The sequence below is a fragment of the Geospiza fortis genome, unplaced genomic scaffold (assembly GCF_000277835.1).
Source record: "Geospiza fortis unplaced genomic scaffold, GeoFor_1.0 scaffold171, whole genome shotgun sequence".
Taxonomy (NCBI): domain Eukaryota; kingdom Metazoa; phylum Chordata; class Aves; order Passeriformes; family Thraupidae; genus Geospiza; species Geospiza fortis.
Window position 1 is genome coordinate 9,117,261 of NW_005054313.1, and position 21,138 is coordinate 9,138,398.

Genomic DNA, 21,138 nt, shown 5'->3' on the forward strand with positions numbered 1-21,138 from the left:
TTCCTGCTGCCAGGCAGCTGATGCACAGCCCCCAGTTACAGCACTTAGAGCAAAGTCCAGGCCATGGAGCAGCACATGTCAACTCCCTGGAGCTGGGCACAGGCAGATTTCCACTGAAGGGTTGCTGCCAGCACTGTGCCACACGAGAACAGGCAGCAAAACAGCACACACATACTCCAGAGCAAAGGATTCACAGCACTCTGAACACATGAAGTGCCAAAAGCAACTGAAGTCAAGGAAGTAAACGTTTTGGTGGTATATGGACATGACATCAGCTTAGAAAATTGTCTTGGCTCTCAGTAACTTCATTTCACACAGGAAATACTGTACAAACATCACAGCCATGCCACAAATATTTTAATGAAGTTGCTGGCAGACATCAACATGGGGAAAGGACACCAGAGAAGAGAGTTGATGGCAAGGAGAGCAGGATGGAACAGGGAACACACTGCACGGGACACTGAATGCATCAAACAGGCAAGACTGTGCAAAGCAGAGCACAGGGAGGCACCATGGGGAGGTACCAACACTCCAGATGTGCTGCTCGAGGGCTCAGTACATCAGGAGATGGGGAGCACCCACGAGGCTTCTGCCAAGGCCACAGCAGCAGCACAAAGTGTCTCTGGCAGCAAACTGGCCCAGAGGCCAAGGGGCTTTATCTGTCCTGCCACATGTCCTGCACAATGCTGGTGGCAGGCAGGACCCTCACAGAGACCACCAAGTTTATAAGCACAGACTTGCATCACAACCACCCTAAAAAACCCCCACAAGTCCAACTCCCAAACTGATCCTATTCAAAGTCAAGATTCCAAATCAAAAATCCACTTTCTCAGTTGCTAGTTAAAGTATTCATCTAGACTTACATTTTTTCAACAGAAATTACTAGTACGTCTTAGAGTCATTACATGCTAATCATTAAAATGAAAAAAAAAAATCCTCCTTGGCCATTCCCTAAACTCTATTCTGCTTCAGACAGACCCAATTTATTCACTGGCAGACTTCACATGCACCAATCTGCACATCTGGCCCCAGAATCCATAGAGCCAGTTGCATGCTGTTGGGACAAATGCACAGGAGTGCTCTATGTGGATGACTGCAATTACCAAAATACCAATGCAGTTATTTTCCTGTGCATACAGACTCTTGCAATTATTTATAGAATAATTTGTGGCATATGATATTACTTCATTTATACTTATGAGAATATTTAAATATGCCTTAGGCTGCCTTGGGGCAGGTAAGGGACATTTGCTTAAGAGAAGTACAAGAACAGTTTTTATTTCATCTCCAGAGCCCTTGAATGGTGCTGTGACAGCCCACAGGGCAGCCACAGGTGCCCATAAGCTGAGGCAGCTCCTTTGCAAGCATGTTGTCAACTGCTATTGATTTTTATGACAATTTTTGAATTATGCTGAAAACCCCCAACACACACCAATTTATCATCCTACCAATGGCATGCTTTTAAACAGGCCACTTTAATAAACCCCTCTGGCATACACACTATTTTTAAAGGCAGCTGAGATATTTTATTTTCTTTGCAAGAGTGAAAGGACAATGAAATTAGAAAGAAATCTTTGTGATCAAAATTGCTTTGTACAAGAGATTCCTTCCAATTACAAGCTATTAGGCCAATAAAGTATTTTCTGGCTTGACAGTAGTTCATGCCTGTTACACTGCACCTCACACACTTCTCCAGGATGTGCAGCTTTGGTGCAGCTGAAGCCACTCCATGCAGGAAGCACACACCACTAAACCAGAGCCCAACTGCAGTTTCTTTTTCACTTTAAGAACCTTTGATCAGCCAAGCTGTGTAATTACTCTTAAGCATGGCTAGGGTGTCTGCTGGAGTGCAGGGCCATACAGCATTTTTTTCCCTCTCTCTCCAGGGAAAAGCACATCAATTGCTTTCAGCTAAATGCACTCACATATGAATATTTTAGTACAATTTAATGTTTCTGCACCAACCCCAAAGGAGCAGAGCATCAATTTGTGAACATAGTTTTCTTGGAGTTAAAAGCTACACTGGATAATGCAGGATGAAAGGGGTTGTCAATCCTTAGCTTTTTAGCAAGTCAGAGAAAGACAGTCTGTAAATTCAGTCCCAGCTGCATACAAACAGCTCTCTAAAGTTTGCCACCATAAAGCTACTTTTCAACAACAGTGAATTATCAGAGGAGATATTCCAAAAACAATTTCCCAAGCACAGCTGGTTTTCCCAATGCTATTCCCCTCTGCCACCTACCTAACAGCCCCAACGATTTATACCATGCAAAGTGCACCTGCTGGGCTGGTAATAACACCCAAAAACCTGATGGACAAATAACACATTCCTACAAAGCTGAAGAGAGCAGAAACTATGTACCATGCTTTTGAAGAGAGAAAATTTGCTATCTTGATATTCCCTTGTATGTGCAACAAATGAGGATGTAATTAAGATCTTATCATTGATAGCAAAGAGTAGAACATTTTTTTAAGAAAGTACAATCCAGACAAGAGGAGTGACAATTCTTATGATGCCAAGGGAACTAATTACTTTGTTCTGTTGTTAGTAATTTTAGGCAAGGGCCAAAGAACAAAAAAGATGAAAAATACTAGAATAAAATATGCCTTGTTTCACTTCCCTTATGCTTCCTCACAGGAGAGTAAAGGGAAACAGCAGATAATTTAATCTGAACAAGCAAAGGATCCCCAAGAAAATGCTGGGAAGGAAGTAACACTCAAGGACAGTTAGCATTCACTTATTACAAAGAAATAGAAAATGCAGGAATTATGTAAATGATGTGATACTGTCCCTCTCCCTACCTGCTCCTCCCAAAGCAAGATGACTACTACTGAGTGCTAAAAAGCCACTCACTGCAGCAAAAGGGATGCTCAGGAAAATACTGGGGGCACAGAGAGTCTCAGAAAGGATCCCATCCTCTTTTAGAAGCGGGGGAGCAACAAGAATTCCAGCATTCTTACACAGCTTTGGTGTCTTTCCAGTGAACTCCTCAGTGTCTCAACTGACACTGCACCTCTCACATGCTTCTTTTCCTCTCATTATTACTGTCAATTCCTGACAGTTGAAAACTGCCTCCCTTGTGAAGTTCCTTCGGTCTCTTACAGCCAGAGAGCTCCTCTAGCATGAAGCTGAAGCAGTGAAGGCAAGTAGTTTCCCCCTGGCCATCACATCAGACCTACACTGAGCTCCCCTCCACCTTGCCCATAGGAGCTTTCTCAGTGCAGGCACCTGCCTTCTGTGCATCATGCCACATTCCAGCACAATCATTTCATCCTGTGGCAGTTATTGCTACATCACAGATTTCCTAACTTGTGCCTTCTTGAGTTTTCCACCTCAGTTTCTTGCCATCTATTAGTGTTTTGTACTCAATGTTGAAAGTAACAAGACAGCAGCAACTGAACACCTTAAAATAAAAAAATAAAATTAAAAAAATAAAGTAGTTTTGCCAGCTAGGAAATCCTACAGCAGAAACTAAGGCAGTTCTAGAGTTAGACCCTGAAAGAGCACCAATTATAGAAGAGTGAAGATTTAAACCCTGCAGAGATTAAATTAGAAGGACACCTTTCAGGCAGCAGCTGATCCTTCACAAGGGCAGAGGATAACAAAATACACACACACTTGCCAAGAAAAGCACCTCTCAGTGTCACTGAGGTTCTGGCTGTCCTCTGGGGACAAGAAGCTGAGTGTGAGATAATCCCAGTACAAGCCCACCTTCCTTCAAAACCTGAGGGAGGAATATAATCCATTCGAATAGGCTGCAAGGGAAAGCCTAGGAAAGCATGGAACAGTTTGGGCATTCAGGGACAGCTCCAGGGGCACTGCAGGGCAGGACCTCCCACCTGCATCATGGATGCTGCAGAAGAAGTGTCTTGCTAATTATGCCTTGGGTAAGGAAAGCTAATACTGAACTAATAAATGAAGCATGCATGTTCCATTTACAAGTTTTAAATAAGTGAAAAAACCCACCACTTTTTACTTTCTTTCTTCTTCACACCTGTTTGCTCTTGTTTCTTTCTTTATGAACATGAGAGAAAGAACTGGGAAGATTTTTACTGTGGAAAGTAACACCCCTGACTATTTGAAATTTCTTATGTAAAAATAGCAGTTACTCTGAGGTAATGGCAGTAGGCTTGATTTCTGTAAGGAATTTAGTATTTTCTAACTGGATATACTTAACTAATATTTAGTAGTAAACACTAATAGGAAGGATATTTTTATCCAAAACCAGCTGATTTTAACATTCTTACAAGTGCTTTTTCCTGAAACAGAAAATACATACAGTACTTAACCTGAGAATCAAATTTCATTTTTATGCAGAACATCTGCATATAAGAAATAGTGGGGAAAACTGGCTTCTAATTGTAAAAAATATGCTAAAATGGCTGTCACTGATTAAAGACACTGAATATACTAAATTGCTTTTTTAATTAGGAAGAAAACATTTTATATTTTAATATAGCCACTTATGTCTAAAAATTTCCTTCCATCTCATCAAATAATACAAATCAGCCTTCTCTTTCATAAGACAGAATGTTCAAATAGGAGCTGCAATCACCTGAAAGCGAGAGGTTAAAAAAAAAGGTACTAACAGAAATAAAAATAATACACTGAATATTTTAACAACTGGACTAAAACTGTACAAAAGAAAAATTGCCAAAGATCCAGTCAAACCCGACAATATGAATAAACACCAACATGAACAAAACCTTGAAGTTTAACAGTCCAAGGCTACTTTGGAAGAGCAGATGTGCTGTGTAGGGCTCAAACAGCCACAAGGTGAAATCTGTGCTCTTTAATTAATTGCATTCTCCCATCACTTCAGTGAAATGAACTCCAGTTGCTCCTGGAGTGGCAGTGCTTGTGTATTAATTAACACCTCAGCCATTTGCAAAGCTGCTGTGCCTGTGAGTTCCTGGGTTCTGTGAGGCACTGTCTGGGCTGTACTCTCAAAAACTGAAGCCAGTCACAGAATTATGAAGGAGCAATGACCAAGACTACCCTTCCTTCCCCAATGCACAGCTGAAGGAACAAGCAGCCCTCTCAGACAGTTCTGTTATGTTATGTTATGTTCTCACCCAGGGATGAGCACAACCACCCCAGCAGGCCCACAGAAAGAGCAGCAGAAGCACCTCCCCTCTTGCTGAGCTTGGAACTAACCCTTGTTCCTCTGCAGTCTCAAACTGACCCAGTTCCAGAGTCCTGGAAAACAATGCATTCCACTCCTCCACTGAGACTGGGCAGGCTATTAATAGAGTGCAAGAGCACACTCTCAGATACTTTCCCAGCAGAAGCTGCACAGGAGAACAAGCGTGCCTCAGACTCCCGAGTTTCTTGGATCTGAGACTCTTCCCCTGCTTAAAACCCACACACCCAGAGGGCACACACCATGTCAACTCAGAAGTGAACACAAAACTCAGCTCTCAGCTGCTCTACCTGCCCCGTGTCCAAAGCTGCTTTGCAATTCCCCAGACAGAATATCACAAGCTCTCCCTGAACCGACAGCGAGCGCAGGGAGAAAGCATCTTCTGAGAACTGCTAAAATAGCCAGTGTCATCTTGACCTGACCAAAAGAGCTCAGTTCTTCAAGTCAACTCTATTTTCCACTGCAGAGAATCATGTTCTAGCTGAAGTACCAAAAAGATGGTGAAGTAGAATTAGGAATGTTAAATTAAGAATTTGCAGCTTTCAACTGCTTCATATTTAAGATGCCTACCCAACACACAGAAGAATTAAAACCTCTAGTCAGCAACTCTGTGGGCTTAATATCAAGTCAACTTGCACTTCCATTACAATTAACATTCCATATTTTCTATATTTCTAAGGCACTGAAGGCTATCCTTGCATGTATTTTAAGATCCACACTAAATATCTGAAATTTGAAAGCAGAGGCACGTAATTTCCAGTACTCAGCACAACTCACTATTTAACAAACACTTGTTAAGAAGTGAGATGAGAGAAAAATCCATCAGCCTGCAGACAAATAGAGCACCACACAAGTGTGCCAGTTCAGATCATTAATGACACCAGAGTTTAACATTCATTCATTACTCCTGACTAAAGGCTATTTAACAATCCTCTAGAAGAGGACAATGACAACACTGATGTGATCCTATGATGTGGCTTTATGGTCTTACTACTCTCACATGTTGCTATGGGCCATCTGTGGCAAAATACAGCACTGTATCATCATCAAAAACCAGCCTTTTTTGTTTCAACATAATTGTTTATATGCCCTTGACTCTAGAAAGAATGTTCATTGTTGAGCCTTAATACACAAACCAGAGCTGAGCTGTCTTCAAATTAATATTCTCCACCTCATTAATGGATATTTAGGTGGAGAAGAACTAAGGATATTTAGTCCCATCTCATGCCCTTTCAAAGTACACACTTAAATGACACTTAGCTTATACCCTGGTAAGCAGAGAGAGTTGGGGTTGCATTTATAATCCACAGAATCTCCCAATTTCCTTACACAGCAGAAGTTAATATCACTGCTATCAAGATTTTAGAATGACTTTAGTCTTATCAATAAGTCTACTTCTCAGAAGGAGTGTTTTGTAGCAGTTGGTAATCACATAGATTCACAGGTTTAAACACTAGCATGTCTGGAAATAGCTCAACTCAGGCCCACAGGGTCATCAGCAGATGGCCTCTGATGAGGACTTCAAAAAAAGTAGCAAACATCCCTATCCACAACTCATGACAGAAGAAATCAGAAGCATGAACATCTTGTTCCATGAAAATCAAGAAAATCCAGCAGACAGAGTTGACAACAGAATCACAATTTCCTGTCTTTGACATCGAAGTATTACTCTATCCTGCTGGATTTATTACTAGAAAAATAATGGTCATGGTTTGAATTGCTTAAATTTGCAGCAATGGCAAAGGCAAAACATTTCAGGATCCTATCAAGGCTTTGAACATGCATGGTTTCTTAGTATTATTTAAATTGTTGTGATTTGGTAAATGCAGCAATTGAAATATGATGAATTTTCCTACTAAGTTTCAGCTTACTCTTCCCTTCTGGTCTCATGAAGCCACTAACAAGTAAAAAGCTGCTCCTTGGTGCCTTCTGTGCCATACACAAGGAGCTGCTTACTGAGAGGCAAAACCTTTACTCCAGTTAAGGAGCTCAGGGTACCCCTGACAGACCATCACATCTCATGCGGGCTCTGCCCCACGAAGTGAGCTACATTTGTACCTTCCTACTCAACAAACACTCAAATGTGCTTCATTTGTACCTTCCTATTCACAAACACTCAAATGTGCTTCACTTGTACCTTCCTATTTACAAACACTCAAATGTGCCTCATCTGGCTGCAGCTTTCCTTGCACGTCCTCAGGTCATAAAGAACAATGAAAGAAGTCTCAGACTTCTGCACGACAGAAAGGTCCACACAGACACAAAAAGACACAGAAATCAGTTTCCTGTGATATAGGGATGCATAAATAGCAGAAAATATGCGCAGTATGTTATTGCCCAATACTGAGCCATTCAGAGTACGTCCTTGGTATTCCACTCGACAGCAGCCAATCTGCAGATTATTCCTCTCTTAAATTTCTTGCACTTTCATTTCTTACAAAAATTTTGCTTTGACTGTACTGCAATAATTCAGTGAGAGTTACTAAAAGGTTTTTAATAATCATCACCTGAAAAAACCCAGAACATATAATTGCAAGAGCTCAAGCCACGTATTGATGTAATTTTGAGTTTACGTCAGAAATGACATGTCTTAGCATATCAACGCCAGCTGCTAGGAAGCTAAGGAAGGTTCAGGCAGCTATGAAAGAATGCAGCATGCAAACCCCTGACAAAGCTGTGTTAGAACACATCCCATTCACCCAAAGCAGAGGTTTCCATCCCAGCTTGCTTCTGTCATTTTGTAAACGCATCGTCAAGTGACAGCATCACAGTGGGCACACTGACATTCCTGTCAGGCCTGGAATTAAGACTCAGCTCATCTCTAAGTGCTTGCTCTGAAGGAAAATGCATGCTAGAAACCATCCCAGCCCTAGGATGAGAGATATTTCCATACTTACTGGTGCTACTATTTTGCCCGTCTGTCCGACCTGCAAGTCATTAGGAACAAAGCCAGCATCAACAGCTGCACGGGAAGCTCCAACTGGTTGAAAGAAAATATTTTCAATGTTTTCTTTTAAAATACTTGCAAGCCAAATTTATATCACCATAAAAGCCCACGTATTTTACTGAAGAGTCCCACACTCTAAGGGCACATATTTAAAAACTTCCCTCTTAAAAGCTCTTATGGTAATCCCGCTCTATACCACTAGCTAAAAACTTCCAAATACTAAGTGCTAATGCACTTCATAAGCAACAGGAAATCCCTACTCCCAGCACCAAAGGGCCATATATTTAAACCAAGGATTTCAATCTGGCATATTTCCATTATTTTTTTCTTGTTGCTTTGTGAAAAGAAGATTTTCCCATAAATGCCTTCCCAAAATGTTCCTTGAACAAGTCTGAATGCAACATATGTGCTATCTTGTATTGCTGTGAATCTCAAAAGTCAGGCATGGTAAAGAAAAATATCACAGTAAACTCAAAAATGCCATATGGACATTTAGTTAGCAAAAACACCACTTTAAAAACAAGCCAATCATGTGAATGCTAAAATTAATGGAATTAAAACATTAGAGTAAACAGTTTCTCCTTCTTTCCCAGCCTTTATAGAAAAAACTTCACTGAGACATTGTATATAGTTGATTTTCTCCTGTTAATACAAAAACCCAGTAAAAGGGCAGAGCCACTCGAACTACAACAATGTGAATGGAATTCTGTATAGAAGCACTAGAAAAGGATGTATGCAGAAAGTATCAGCTCTTCAAAATGAGCTATGACTACTTCACTTTTTCTTTGCAAGCTTCTGTTCTGGAGATTTGAGAAGCACAGGGAATATTACAGGTTAGTATTTTGCTTCATACACAGGCATTTAAGTATTATTGACAAAACTTTATCTATTACTAAACTAAGAGCATTTTAACCATTTCATAGAGACATGAAAATAAAAGACTTAAGATGAATTCTGGTTTTAATGTGACCAGTTTAAATATAATAAACAGGGTTAAAAAAAAGGAGGAAAACAAGTTTACCTGCAGCATGCAACTGATCCGCAAGTTCATACAACAACTTAAAATTTTCACCACTCTTCAAGCCCCTCCCTTAAAAGTTAAGAACAAAAGAAGATCAAGAAAGAAGAACACTTTTTTAAAGATTATTTTTGGCCTATGTAAACTTTCTGTATGAGTATTAGCATTTGCAAAGACTCAAAGATATGGCTGCACAGGGTATTTCTGGATACATTACTAACCAGTATTAATATTTGGAGATTTAGCTTTTTCCTTTGCCATTAATATTTCATATGTATAAACCAACACCACTCTGTCTTGTTTACTTCCTGCACACAGCGTCATCAAGGTCATTCTCCAAAACCAGGGAAACAGAATTTTTTTAACTAATTTGTGCTCCCTCTGCTGGTTTCAGGAACAAAACACTGTAGAGTGGGATTAGTAAGAAATCATTTTAGCTGTAGGCGTACAGTAAAAATCACAGTTCATCACTTGATATCTAAAGAGCAGAATACAATCAATACATGTTTTAAAATCATTAAGGCCATTACATAATAATGTTCAGACTGACTGAAATGATCATCAGTAATTTTGATACATAAAAAAACATGATAAATTTCCATCTAAAAAACAATTCATATTGCTAAAATTTTAAAGAGGTTCATCAAATATGAAAATGTTCTTACAAAGCCTCCCAGCATATGCTAAACTCATGTATTACCTCTTTACACAATATACATGTTGGGTGCTTCCCCAGTAGTTCCCATGGAATATTTGAGAATTGCATTATAATTTCTTTTTTTTTCTAATGTATCCCATTACAGACATGATTTACCAAGAGGTCCCATTAGTGCAGTGGAGCATCAGCCAGTTTCTCTGTGATCACTCACCCCCTGACACAACCACCTTGGCACTGGTGAGCTCTGGCCGGTCACTCTTCGTCAGCTTCTGCTCGATCCACTCCGAGATCCCCACGGGCGGCGGGGGCGTCACTGCATCCAGCACATCAGCAAACCCCACAAGGAAAAGGAGAAAGCATGTGTTTGAAAGCTGAAACCTGAGCTCAAGCTTGTGTTTGCAAGCTGAAACCTGAGCTCAAGCCCAATTCAGAGTTTATTCTAGAACGGATTCTGCTGTGAGCTTTTGCAGTTGCTACTGGCACTGAGGAACGAGCCTCGTTCACCAGCTGTGTTCAGGGAACTACAGTACAAACTGAACCACGAGGAATTCTGAGGTGTTCAGGGAACTACAACACAAACTGCAGCACAAGGAATTCTGCTCTACAGGTGCCACACACTGATACCAACCCAGCACAAGTGTGAGCCTCACTATCACAGGCGGACAAGTCAATCAGGCAACACCAGCAGCATAACACACTCATTCAGGAACATTTGACTTCTGCCACCCACAGACATTAGGAAATACAGGATGGTTCACACGCAGGGACTAAGCCACAAAACAAAAAGGCCCACAGTGAAAAACAGCAGAGGTCACCAAAATGGAACAAGTTACCCAGAGTAGTTGTTAAGTCTCCACCTGTGGACATTCTCAAAGCCTGACTGGACACAGTCCTGGGCAACCTGCTCCATGGGGCTGAACTAGATGATCTCGAGAGATCCCTTCCAACCTCAACTACTTTGTAATTCTTGACTGGATTTCTCAATTATCTGAGCTATACTGGCTTCATTAAATTGTAAATTGAACTGATATAGTTAAAACTGATCTAAAACTCTGTATTCTCAAATCAATTTAAACTGCCACTAATTTAGCTTGATGATGTAATGACCTATCTAAATTGCAATATGATTAAACCAAAACTTCTATTTTTGCTCCATCTTGTTTTGAAAACCAATCTGGTTATTCAAACAGCTGTAACCTGTCCTTCCTTAAAGTTTCAAGACTGCAGTGGCAGACGTTTAGGCAGCGAGTGGAACAAGCACGGATTTCAGCACAGATCATCTCCATTTCTGGTCAAAGAAAAGGAAGTAACTGTGCACATAATCTCTATCTTCTCTTATCAGACATCACTAAAAAGTGCAAGCACCTGTGATTAAAAATATAAAGCTAACATTATGACAATCAGTCTGCTTTGACAAATACTTCTACAAAACATCACCAGGGAGTGGGCAAAACTAACTCTATTAAACAAATCAACAGCACCCCAGAAGAAATACTCACACTTTTCTACACTGGCATTGCCACCACTCGCTGATGCAGCCTCAAATGAAGTTCCCCGTACAGTAAACACTTTGACTGCTTCATCACACTGCACAGTGCAAATAATATTTCCTAAAAAAAGGGACATTAAAAATTTAAAGATTATCAGACATACTATGCTTTTAAAAAACCCCAAAAATTAATATCAAAACCACACTAGCAGTTGTACTAGAATATGCAACATCCACCAAGGTACTTCCCACAAATGCAGTTTTAGATGACTAAATCTTAGCACTTAATAAACAGAGATTAAAAATACTTTCATTGATGTTTTAGCCCCATGTTTCTAAAATATAAATACAAATCCTCTATTTTTAAAGGATACAAAGCATTCAAATCGTCTCTTATGAATGAGATTTTAAATTTCATGTGATGTTTTTTTTCAGGGATGAAAAAAAACAACTTTGAAAATGCCATTCTTACACAAAAAGAATGTCTATAATTCAAAGTAGATCTTTTATCCTGTTGCATGAATTCATCAGAACTGAAGACAATGAGGCCTCCCCCAAGTGTCTGTGGGACTGTGTTTCTCTCTATAATATAATACAACACTTCACACTGGAGGCTGCAGGGAATGCTAAAAGAAAAAATGCTGCAACATTCATAAACATTCAACTATTCACAAACAAAGTCATCTTGAAACTGTGAATTACTGGAAAGTAACTTAAAGTGCAGCACTAAACCACATTCCAGGACCATAACTCAAAATATAATACCCTGCTGGTACATGTGGTACAACTACAGTAAAATTAAGAAACACAAGCTAATGAGCTAATATCTAAAATAAAACACAGTGTCAGCCAAGCATTAGAGAAACAAGACTGAAAAAATAATTACAAATTAAGGTAATTAAATATTAGAAATAATTCATTCAATGTCTTCGTAATTAGAAAAAATAACCCTGTGGTATCTTAAATCAGAGCTAATGCTAGTCCAATTAAATAAAGCTGGACAATTAACCTGATGTCTTATGCTTTCCAGAACCTGATCAGAAGGGCATTAACAAACACAGTACATGCAAAGGATGGGATCAAATTCTGTTCCTTAAGGTGACACACATGGGTCTGACATGCTTCCACCAAAGCCCTTGGAATTACCTCCTTTCTCACACAGGGAGCATCATGTCCATCCCCAGGCTTCATTTTTTATGAATCACAGCAATTGAGATTGTAAAGGGAAAAAATTCCTATCATATTCCAAGGTTTTAACATTAGGATCATGTAGAAAAATTAGCACTACTGGATTCTTCACTGGACAAATAGCACACAGCTTTTGTGATTACCCACCTGCATAGATAGTTCTCACAAAAGTGTCTGGGGACTTAATTTCAATAATGTCAGAAACAGGGGCAACATCAAGCTTGCCAGCCACTCTGGGAATAAGATTCTAGAAATTAAGAGATGAAAAGTTAGCAAAGTAAGCTAACTAAAATGTACACAGTCAGTAAAAGAACACTGCTGACCCGATTTCATATAACGCTGTCTCTGAGACATATAGAACTAAGATTTTTGAAGAGCTACTCATGTAGCCTTAGCAGCCAAATAAAACCCCATTACTGTAATAACATTAGACATTTTATGAGACTTACTGTAAGTAAACCCGTAATTCAATATCTTAAATTAGGAGACTTATTTGCTTCAAATATTCTAAAACTGAATATAGATGCCACTTACTCAGAAAATTGACAGTTATGGATTGTTGAGCTCTTGGCACTTCAAAGGCAAAAAAATGGTGCTTTTGGAAGTTAGATGCCAGAAATTATAAGAAAAAAACCCTGCACTCTTCCCTCCAGAGCAAAAAAAAAAATTAAATTTAATATTAAAGTATATATTCTCTTGCTCCAAAACTTACTCTAGAAAATTACTTAGCACCTTTAGGAGTGGAAAGAAGGATGAAAAGAGCAGCAGAAATTTTGAAGAAATCAATGATAAGATGATTATTTGCTTTTTGTCTGCCTCCTAATCTGGTACAAGAAAAAAAGGCCCAGGTCTGAAATCTTCACTCACATGAAGCGCTCAAAAATGGCAGTGTAAGCTTTAAAGCAAAAGCCATTAACTCCTATGACACTGCAGTTAAAAAAAAAAGAAAAAAAGAAAAAAAATTTAAAACCTAAGGCTTAATTTCTCCTAGCAAAAACACAAGCATATGGATTGCTATTGATTGGAAGTGAAAGCAGGCAGATGGAAGGCTGATGTCTACTCGTCCTACAGCGGCAAGATTTCTGAAGGATCCTTTTCCTCTAATTTACTGCACCACAATGCTGCCCAGATTCTTCGTACTGAGCCTCTCCATGTACTTATAAACACATTAAAAAAAAAGAAGTTTTGAAAAATAAAAATTGTATTTTCATTACAAACCATCCTGGCCGGAACTTAGCTCTGCGTTATTTGTATATGTTTACAGACATGTTAATGCACATGACTTATATCCCAGATACAAATCTCACTCCAAAAAACAGTTTGCTTCTAATAGGTTTGCCCACTCTCATTTCAACATGCAAATAACAGATTTTTCATCCCAATTTGGTGTGCTTTTCCTTACAATTTTCATGCTTTCAGATCACTTAATCTGGTTTGGCTTATTGCACATTTTGCCTTGTGTCCATAGGATTGGCTGGTTACCACAGATTATTTCTTCTACACTATTTTTTTCACATCAGCTCATAAAAGAACTCAAACATGAAACATGAAATCTAACTAATGACCTCTTCAGCAAACTACTGTAAAATAGTTTGCAAATGCAGAACTGTCCATGGCTGATCTCTCTCAGGCCTTTGATTCACACTCTTACATACATCAGTGTCTGTCTCTTTTCTACAAAAACTTTTTGATGCTCTTTGATCTACTCACCTTCCCAAAGGCAGATGCTCCGGCACAAATGTGGGTGTAATTGAATTTTTTATGAGTTTCCACAATCAAGGGAGTCAGCTCCTCTGAGAATAAAAATACATTGCTCAGAATTTACAACCATCTTATTTTCAATCACAAATACATCAATAAATTTCTTTTGTGAATAGGTAAAACAACTCTCACCTGCTAGAAATCCCTTGTACACATCATGCTGAGCCACGAGAACTTTTGCAACACCCTGCACTTTGCTGAGTTCTGATGCTACCTGTGATTACAAGTAAATTATTATTAGTTTGTGTTTTAACAGGCACCACAAACATGTAACAAGGGAGTCCCCACTGCTCACAGCCTATAAATTCATAAAACCAGAACCAAAAGTACATGAATTTCAAAATCACTGATTTGATTTGAACAGATCTGAACAGAATAAAATGCAGGTCTTCTGACCCACAGCACAGTTCCTTGTGGGATAATGAAAATGAATTTGTGAATCAGAAAACTACGGAGCAAATCAACCTCAGGAAAACTTGCCTCAACCTTGCCTCCTGCATGCAGGGCTCCACAGCAATCCCAGCATTTCTTACAGCAGCCAACAACAGTCACACTTGAGGATTATTGCTCAGTATTCCAATACAATCATCAAGAAACAAATCCTACTTTAAGTTCACTCAGTATCTACCATACAAACAAATACAAATGTACAATGCTGTTAGGATTTTTGTCCAAATTCTAGGAGCAACCCTTTGTTTGCATCTGACTTTTTGCCCACTGTAGCAATGTGTATTTTCAATTTATATTTATGCATTTTTTTCGTTTGAATTGGCACAAGTGAAGTTTAAATGATAAAAGGGTTACTACAGATCAGAGAGAAGAGGACTGACAGCAAGGTCTGGAGACCACATGCATCGTTCAGGAACAGAGTAGTTTTACTGAGTTTGATGAGTATCAGTTTACCCTCAAAAATTAACAAAAGGAAATAAAGAAAAAATCCCTAGAAGCTGCTGCAGAATATCTGTTTGAGTCACTGGCTCTTAAAGAAAAATCTCTAAACCTTCATTTTTTATAAAATACTTTTCCCACCGTAACACACAGACTCCATATATTTAGCATTGAAACAAACAAACAAAACATTCACAAACATTTTTCTCCTATGCAAGTGCATAGAATAAGGAAAATTAAAGACACATGTCAGGCAATTATGCCTTTTTTTCTTTTTAATTTTCTTGATTTAGATAAATATTTGCTTCATCTCCACCTCAAACACCTACTGAGGTTTCTCCACCTATTTGTGAATAAGCTGCTCTAAGTATACCTTCTTCATGAGATACTACATGTTGCTTTCAAAATAACTGTGCATAAAAAGTATATAAATATTTGCCATAGCTTTTTGTACTTCTGCTGCTCACACAATACCAAGTTATGCTGGAACAAAAGTGCCACTAATGTACTAACTATATTGTCTCTCGAATTGGCACATCAAAATGACACTAAAAATGCACAGCTAATGTACAAGGAACTTTTTACATACGTGAGCTGTGTGATGAAGTCAAGAAGCGCTAATTTCAGAATTTCAGGTTGCAAACACTCTCTGCACAACTAGTGATTGGTTAGTAACAGCAACTTGCTCAAAAGCCCAATTTATCACTGTTGTTTCACTTCTGCTGGTTTCCATTTAAACAAGCAAAAGCTTCTTTCCAAATTCTTAGCACTGCAATGTTTGTCGTTTAAACTTTACAGAGCTATATCTTGTTTTAAAAGTTAATTGTCCTTTAGTCCCATAAAAATTTGCTTGCTCAAGCATGTAACAACCATTATTGATACCATCCCCTGTGAAATGAAATCTATATCCGTATTTTCTCTTTAGAAGAGAAGCAGTTCCAAGTGCAGGACTTTTCTGGCAGATTAGCAGCTCCTGGCACAGTTTCTCCTGACTACAGATTATTTTTCAGGCTGCCCGAGACACTGCCAAGTGTTGTTTCACTGCATTCTTTATTTCATTGGTATGAAAATAGCATTTCCTACCTTGTCACAGCTGGTACCAGCCACCAGGCAGGAGACCTCCCCTCCCAAGCTCTTTGCTGCAGTGATGGTGTTGAGGGTGATGCCTGAGAGGGACTCATTGTCGTGCTCTGCCACCACCAAGGTGCTCTGCGACCTCCGCAGCACCGACGCCTGCAAAGCAAGGGAGAAACTTGCATTGAAATAAAAACCAGCGGGAAACTTGGCATTGAAATAAAAACCTGCTCCTCTGGGCATCCAAGGCTTCACAGAAATTCATCACTTGTACAAGTAAAACACTGCTAGGCTCATTCTAGATAATTTTTATTAAGTAAAGAGAATCCATAGGGTGATACAAAAAGGAAAAGACAAACCCGCTTGACTTCAGCTTGTCTGTAACATGCTGTGCTTAAACTGAAACTCCACAGGGAAATACTGAACAAAATTAAGAAAAACATTTTAACACATTACATTCAAGCTCAGTTGATCAACTTAACCAAGTGCCTTAAAGAGTGAGGATTAGACAAGGAAATAAACAGTTGCAAATAAATATTTACTTGGTTTTCTAGTGTGGTTCTCTGGCAGTGTTTTATTGTAAGTTTTAAACAAAATCCAGCTACAGAACCCACTTTTATATTTAGAGGCAAAATTTTATGCAGTGGCTGAATGAAAATTAAGCAGGAGCGGCTGACAGCCTGAAAACACACTAGGAGAAATCTTTACAGGCATCAGGTTCACTTTTCCCTCAAAACATTTGAGCACTTAGTCTACCACCACAATTTAACAGTCCTTAAATAACAGCTTTGACCAATTCACCATCCATACACAAACTTGAGCTTCTAAAGCAAAAATGAAAGAAATAAAAAAAGGCAAAAAACTGTCATAAAACCAAACCAAAATATTCTAAATTCTGGGATCTTCCTCTCTAATATTCAGGTGTATGTGTGAAAAGCGTTATTCCTCCAAGACTAATACTAGAGTAGGGAAAACATTTTGGATAGGAACAGGAAAATTGTCCCTCAAGTGTTTGTTTACCCTGCAGAAAGCCCCACTGAAGACTTGAGCAATGATCAGTGTAGGATGGAGCACATGCAAAATCAAGTAAATTCATTAATATAACCAAGGAACAAATACTAACACAACGCTCAAGACACACAGACAAACACTACTTTTTAAAATTTACATTCCAACCCCATCTCCCCTCATGCCAAACCTGCACTTGCCTACAACTTCAAATAGAAAAAGCTTCAGAAAATATGAGAAGCTAAAATTTGCATCTGGACTTCAACCCCACAAAGCCTACCAACATACTGAATTTCAAACACAGAAATCAAATCCCAAGGACTTCCCTGAAGCTAATCACAGTGCACAAATAAAAAAAATACAAAGATAAGTTTTTGCAGAATCTGGATCATAATTTGTTCTTTTGATTAAAACAATAAGGATTCTTGTAGAAGTGCTCTGCATTTAATCTCTTATGCTTAAGGTTAAGCATAATGCTTATGCTTGCTGTCATTAAATATTCTAAGCTCCTTTGAAACCAATTGCCAGTAACAAAATATTTACTGCCACTATAGATCAGATGCTGTATTTTTGATTATGTTTCACACAGCATCTGCAATAAAAGTTATGAAATTTTAGTCACCATTTGAAGAATAAATCTATGCCTTTGTGGCAAAAAGCCCACTCTCCAATGATTTACAGTTGTGTCATGGGGTAAAATGGACCATACTCCTGGAAAAAATCCTCAAGTTTTCAAATTTCCAAATGGAGACACATGCATTTTAAACACACACTTATTTCTGCCTATATTATCATTTTTTCCCTAATAAGCACTGCATCAGCACCATCATTCTGTCAAACCATTCTAGAATAAACTAAGAAATAATTGGTTTTTAACCAAAAATAATATGAGCAATAGAAGTTGCTTAAGCAGGCTATTACAGCATTAATCAGGTATTCTTTCTAAACCAATAATCCCACATTTTATATTTGTAGGAATATATACAATATGCACACCAGAAGGTCACTTCTTGGATGACATTTCTGAACATAAAGACAAGACCATATTCAAAATAAAGTCACATTATATATTATGGGTAAAAATCTAGATGACAAATGAGATTTCTATGTGAGTCTGAATTTTATATACTAGGACACATTAAATAATTTTTTCTATAAACAAAACCAAACCAAACTGACTTTTGTTTGTTATAATAAAGAATCTGCAGTAAGACCAGAGGGTAATTCACCCAGTCATATGGTCCTGAAAACTAAGAAGCTGCAATGAAATGAGTCAATGATAGGACAAGTGCTTATTTTGATGAAGTTACTGTCCAGCTGCACGTGTGGGAGAACAGCCCATCACTTCACTGACATCACTGGTACTCTTGGGCAGGATGCCTACTTAGGAAGCCTAAATAAAATAGGAAGGTAGAGAATAAACCTAACCAGCTGGCAGCAAGGAGAGAAAGCACAAGAAATAAGACACACAGGTGATCTGCTCTCCACACAAAGCCACTGCAAACTCAGCATCTCTTGGTCTGCCAGCCCACACACAGGCCACCTGAACAGCACACATGCCCAGCGCCTCTTACATACAGATTTGCTGCTTGTATGCTAAAAAACCAGCTGCATCAAGAGCTGGAAAGCCCAGAGGGAAGTGTGGTAAATCTGTGCTTGCTGCTTGGTGAGATGGGTGTGCAGCAGCCATGGCCTCTGCCGGCAGCCTGCTCCAAGGACACTCATTAACACCGGGATTGGGAAAGCAGCTCCAACTAAAACATGCGGCAGGCACAGCAACACAAGATGAGTCAGCCAAAAAGTTGTTCCAAGAAATGCCAGAGATGCAGCAGGTGAATTCTACATGGCCCCATGCTCCAAATATGCATCAATAAGACACAGGGTGCTAGAAACTTCTTGGAGGAAAATGAAGGTTGGCTCTCTTTAGGAGAGCCACTGGAAGTTACAGGAACAAAACCAAAACAGACATTCACAAGGCAGAGCACCAAACAACTGGACCTCAAAGGTGTCTCTAGAGCTGATTTTCTTAGCTGTAAAAGCAAACTGGCCAGAACCTAAAATTTTAAAACTGCTTATTAGGAATTCTGGATCTCACAGAGAACCATTAACACAGGGCAAACTTCCCAAGAAAGAACTCCAGAAACTAGGAACTGGGGTATTGCTAAAGATAAAGGCCACATTCCTAAAACACAAAGCAATGCCTAATTCTAGTAAGACGCAATCTTGTAGCTGTAAAACTTTAACTAAATAAATCTGGAAAACTCAGAGAGAGAAGGAAACTCAAGTATATACTTCTAGAACCTCTCTAAAGACCTGGCTACAAAAGAGGTCTAAAAGACAGCTCTGTAACTCCAGGAAACACTAAAGGCATCTGACTTAAAAAGGAGCTATAACTGCAGCAAAGAACAACAATAAAAAAATAAAACCACTTTGCAAAAAGGATTTGGCAATCATAATAAAGATTTAATATTACAAAGGGATTGAAGCAGCTAGAGAAAGATGAAATACCCAATCAACTTTTCCAAATACACCCCTTGCAAACCAATACTAAAAATCAACACAGCTGTTTTGAAATACAACACTGTATTTCAACACAAGAAGTCCCTAAATCGCTTATTCCCACCTCTGCACCAAGTTTTTGTGCACTTGCAGTCTCATTCCTCCTCAGCACTCCCATCTTTAAGTTGCACAAAAATTCAACTTTCCTTCCTGCTCATACTTCACAGGTTTCTCTCATCTTTTTCTCTAAACTCCACTCACACTTGAGCTGTGTCAGCAGAGTTAAACTTTGCACTTTAGAAAAGTAAACAAAAACGAACTGTGAGTTTGTTTCACTTCTGTCACAGACTACATTGTTACACATACACTGAAGATACACACAATGTTTTACTGGCTTACTAGTTTAGATGCGTATGGCTGAAAACCAAGCAGCTGAACTCACAAGTCCAGGCCACAGAACTGAACTGTGCAGTGAGCATGTGAGTAAAGTACTATTTACATAGCACTACCATATGATTCAGAGATCAATGAGACCTTTGCTCTACAAAGCCTGCAGCCTAACAACAACTGAGACATGCCCATGATTACAACAGTAAGAATTTTCTGATTAATTCAATCCTGTCTGACCTCTCTACCTTTGCTCATCTTTTAAGAGATTTTTATCACCTGAAGCCATTTAATATATGCATAATTACTATTTTCAAGCTGTACTGAACTGTAGTACGTGTAAAAGCCTTGAAGAGCTCAAAAAGAGACTTGCAAGACTTAAAGTTGTTTACAAGGGCTATTTATACACAGTTCTAGTGGAGGGGGTATCTCCTAGTGCACAGTAAGAGATTGAACAGATATTCAGGGACATCTCATCAATCATCTACCCCAATTAACCTTGAGTTCACCTAGACCTTGGTAACACAGCCACGATGACACACCAAGCAGCAAATGGCCTTCAACAGCCCAGCACTCCTCCCAGCTGAGCAATATGAAGGTCGAACCGGAGAAGCAACAGGTGCTTTGCATTAGCTTCATGCACAAGTTGTGACAATTAAGGCAATCACATTTCTGCACAGGTGTGACTGAAAAACGGTGGATTAACTGCAATACTGCAGAAAGCCTCTCATTGAGCCACTAATATTCTTCTAGTATTCTTAATAGTTTACAGTAACAAACTTTAGAAGTCTTGTCCACCTGTTGCTCAGCTTGTCCTGCTCAAGGGTGGATGCGAGCGAGCATTGCCAGAAGTTCAGGTTTTCCCTGACACCAACGTTAGCTTTCCACACCGGACAGCAGTCCGCAACTCCTGCCTGCCGGGACCGCTGGAAGGCCTTGTGAAACACCCTGTGTCCACTCGGAAACTTTATTTTTAACAGACGGAGTGGGAGGGGAGTCCAGCCGAGAAGTCCGAGCCCGGCGGCGCGGGGCGCCCGCCTCTCAGAGACCCCCCTCGACCACCGCTGCCGGGCGGGA

The 21,138-nt window shown here is 39.3% G+C and overlaps 1 protein-coding gene across 1 annotated transcript in view; it reads right to left on the reverse strand.

Moving 5' to 3' along the window:
• ETFA (electron transfer flavoprotein subunit alpha) overlaps positions 1 to 21,138 on the reverse strand; it is a 36,004-nt gene that overhangs the window by 7,194 nt on the left and 7,672 nt on the right. Inside the window, exons 3-10 of the mRNA XM_031055917.1 lie at positions 16,177 to 16,326; positions 14,338 to 14,419; positions 14,155 to 14,237; positions 12,592 to 12,691; positions 11,267 to 11,377; positions 9,979 to 10,080; positions 9,113 to 9,181; positions 8,042 to 8,124 (exon numbers count right to left, since the gene is read on the reverse strand). Coding sequence (XP_030911777.1) covers positions 8,042 to 8,124; positions 9,113 to 9,181; positions 9,979 to 10,080; positions 11,267 to 11,377; positions 12,592 to 12,691; positions 14,155 to 14,237; positions 14,338 to 14,419; positions 16,177 to 16,326 — 780 coding nt within the window. The remainder of the gene's footprint in view (positions 1 to 8,041; positions 8,125 to 9,112; positions 9,182 to 9,978; positions 10,081 to 11,266; positions 11,378 to 12,591; positions 12,692 to 14,154; positions 14,238 to 14,337; positions 14,420 to 16,176; positions 16,327 to 21,138) is intronic.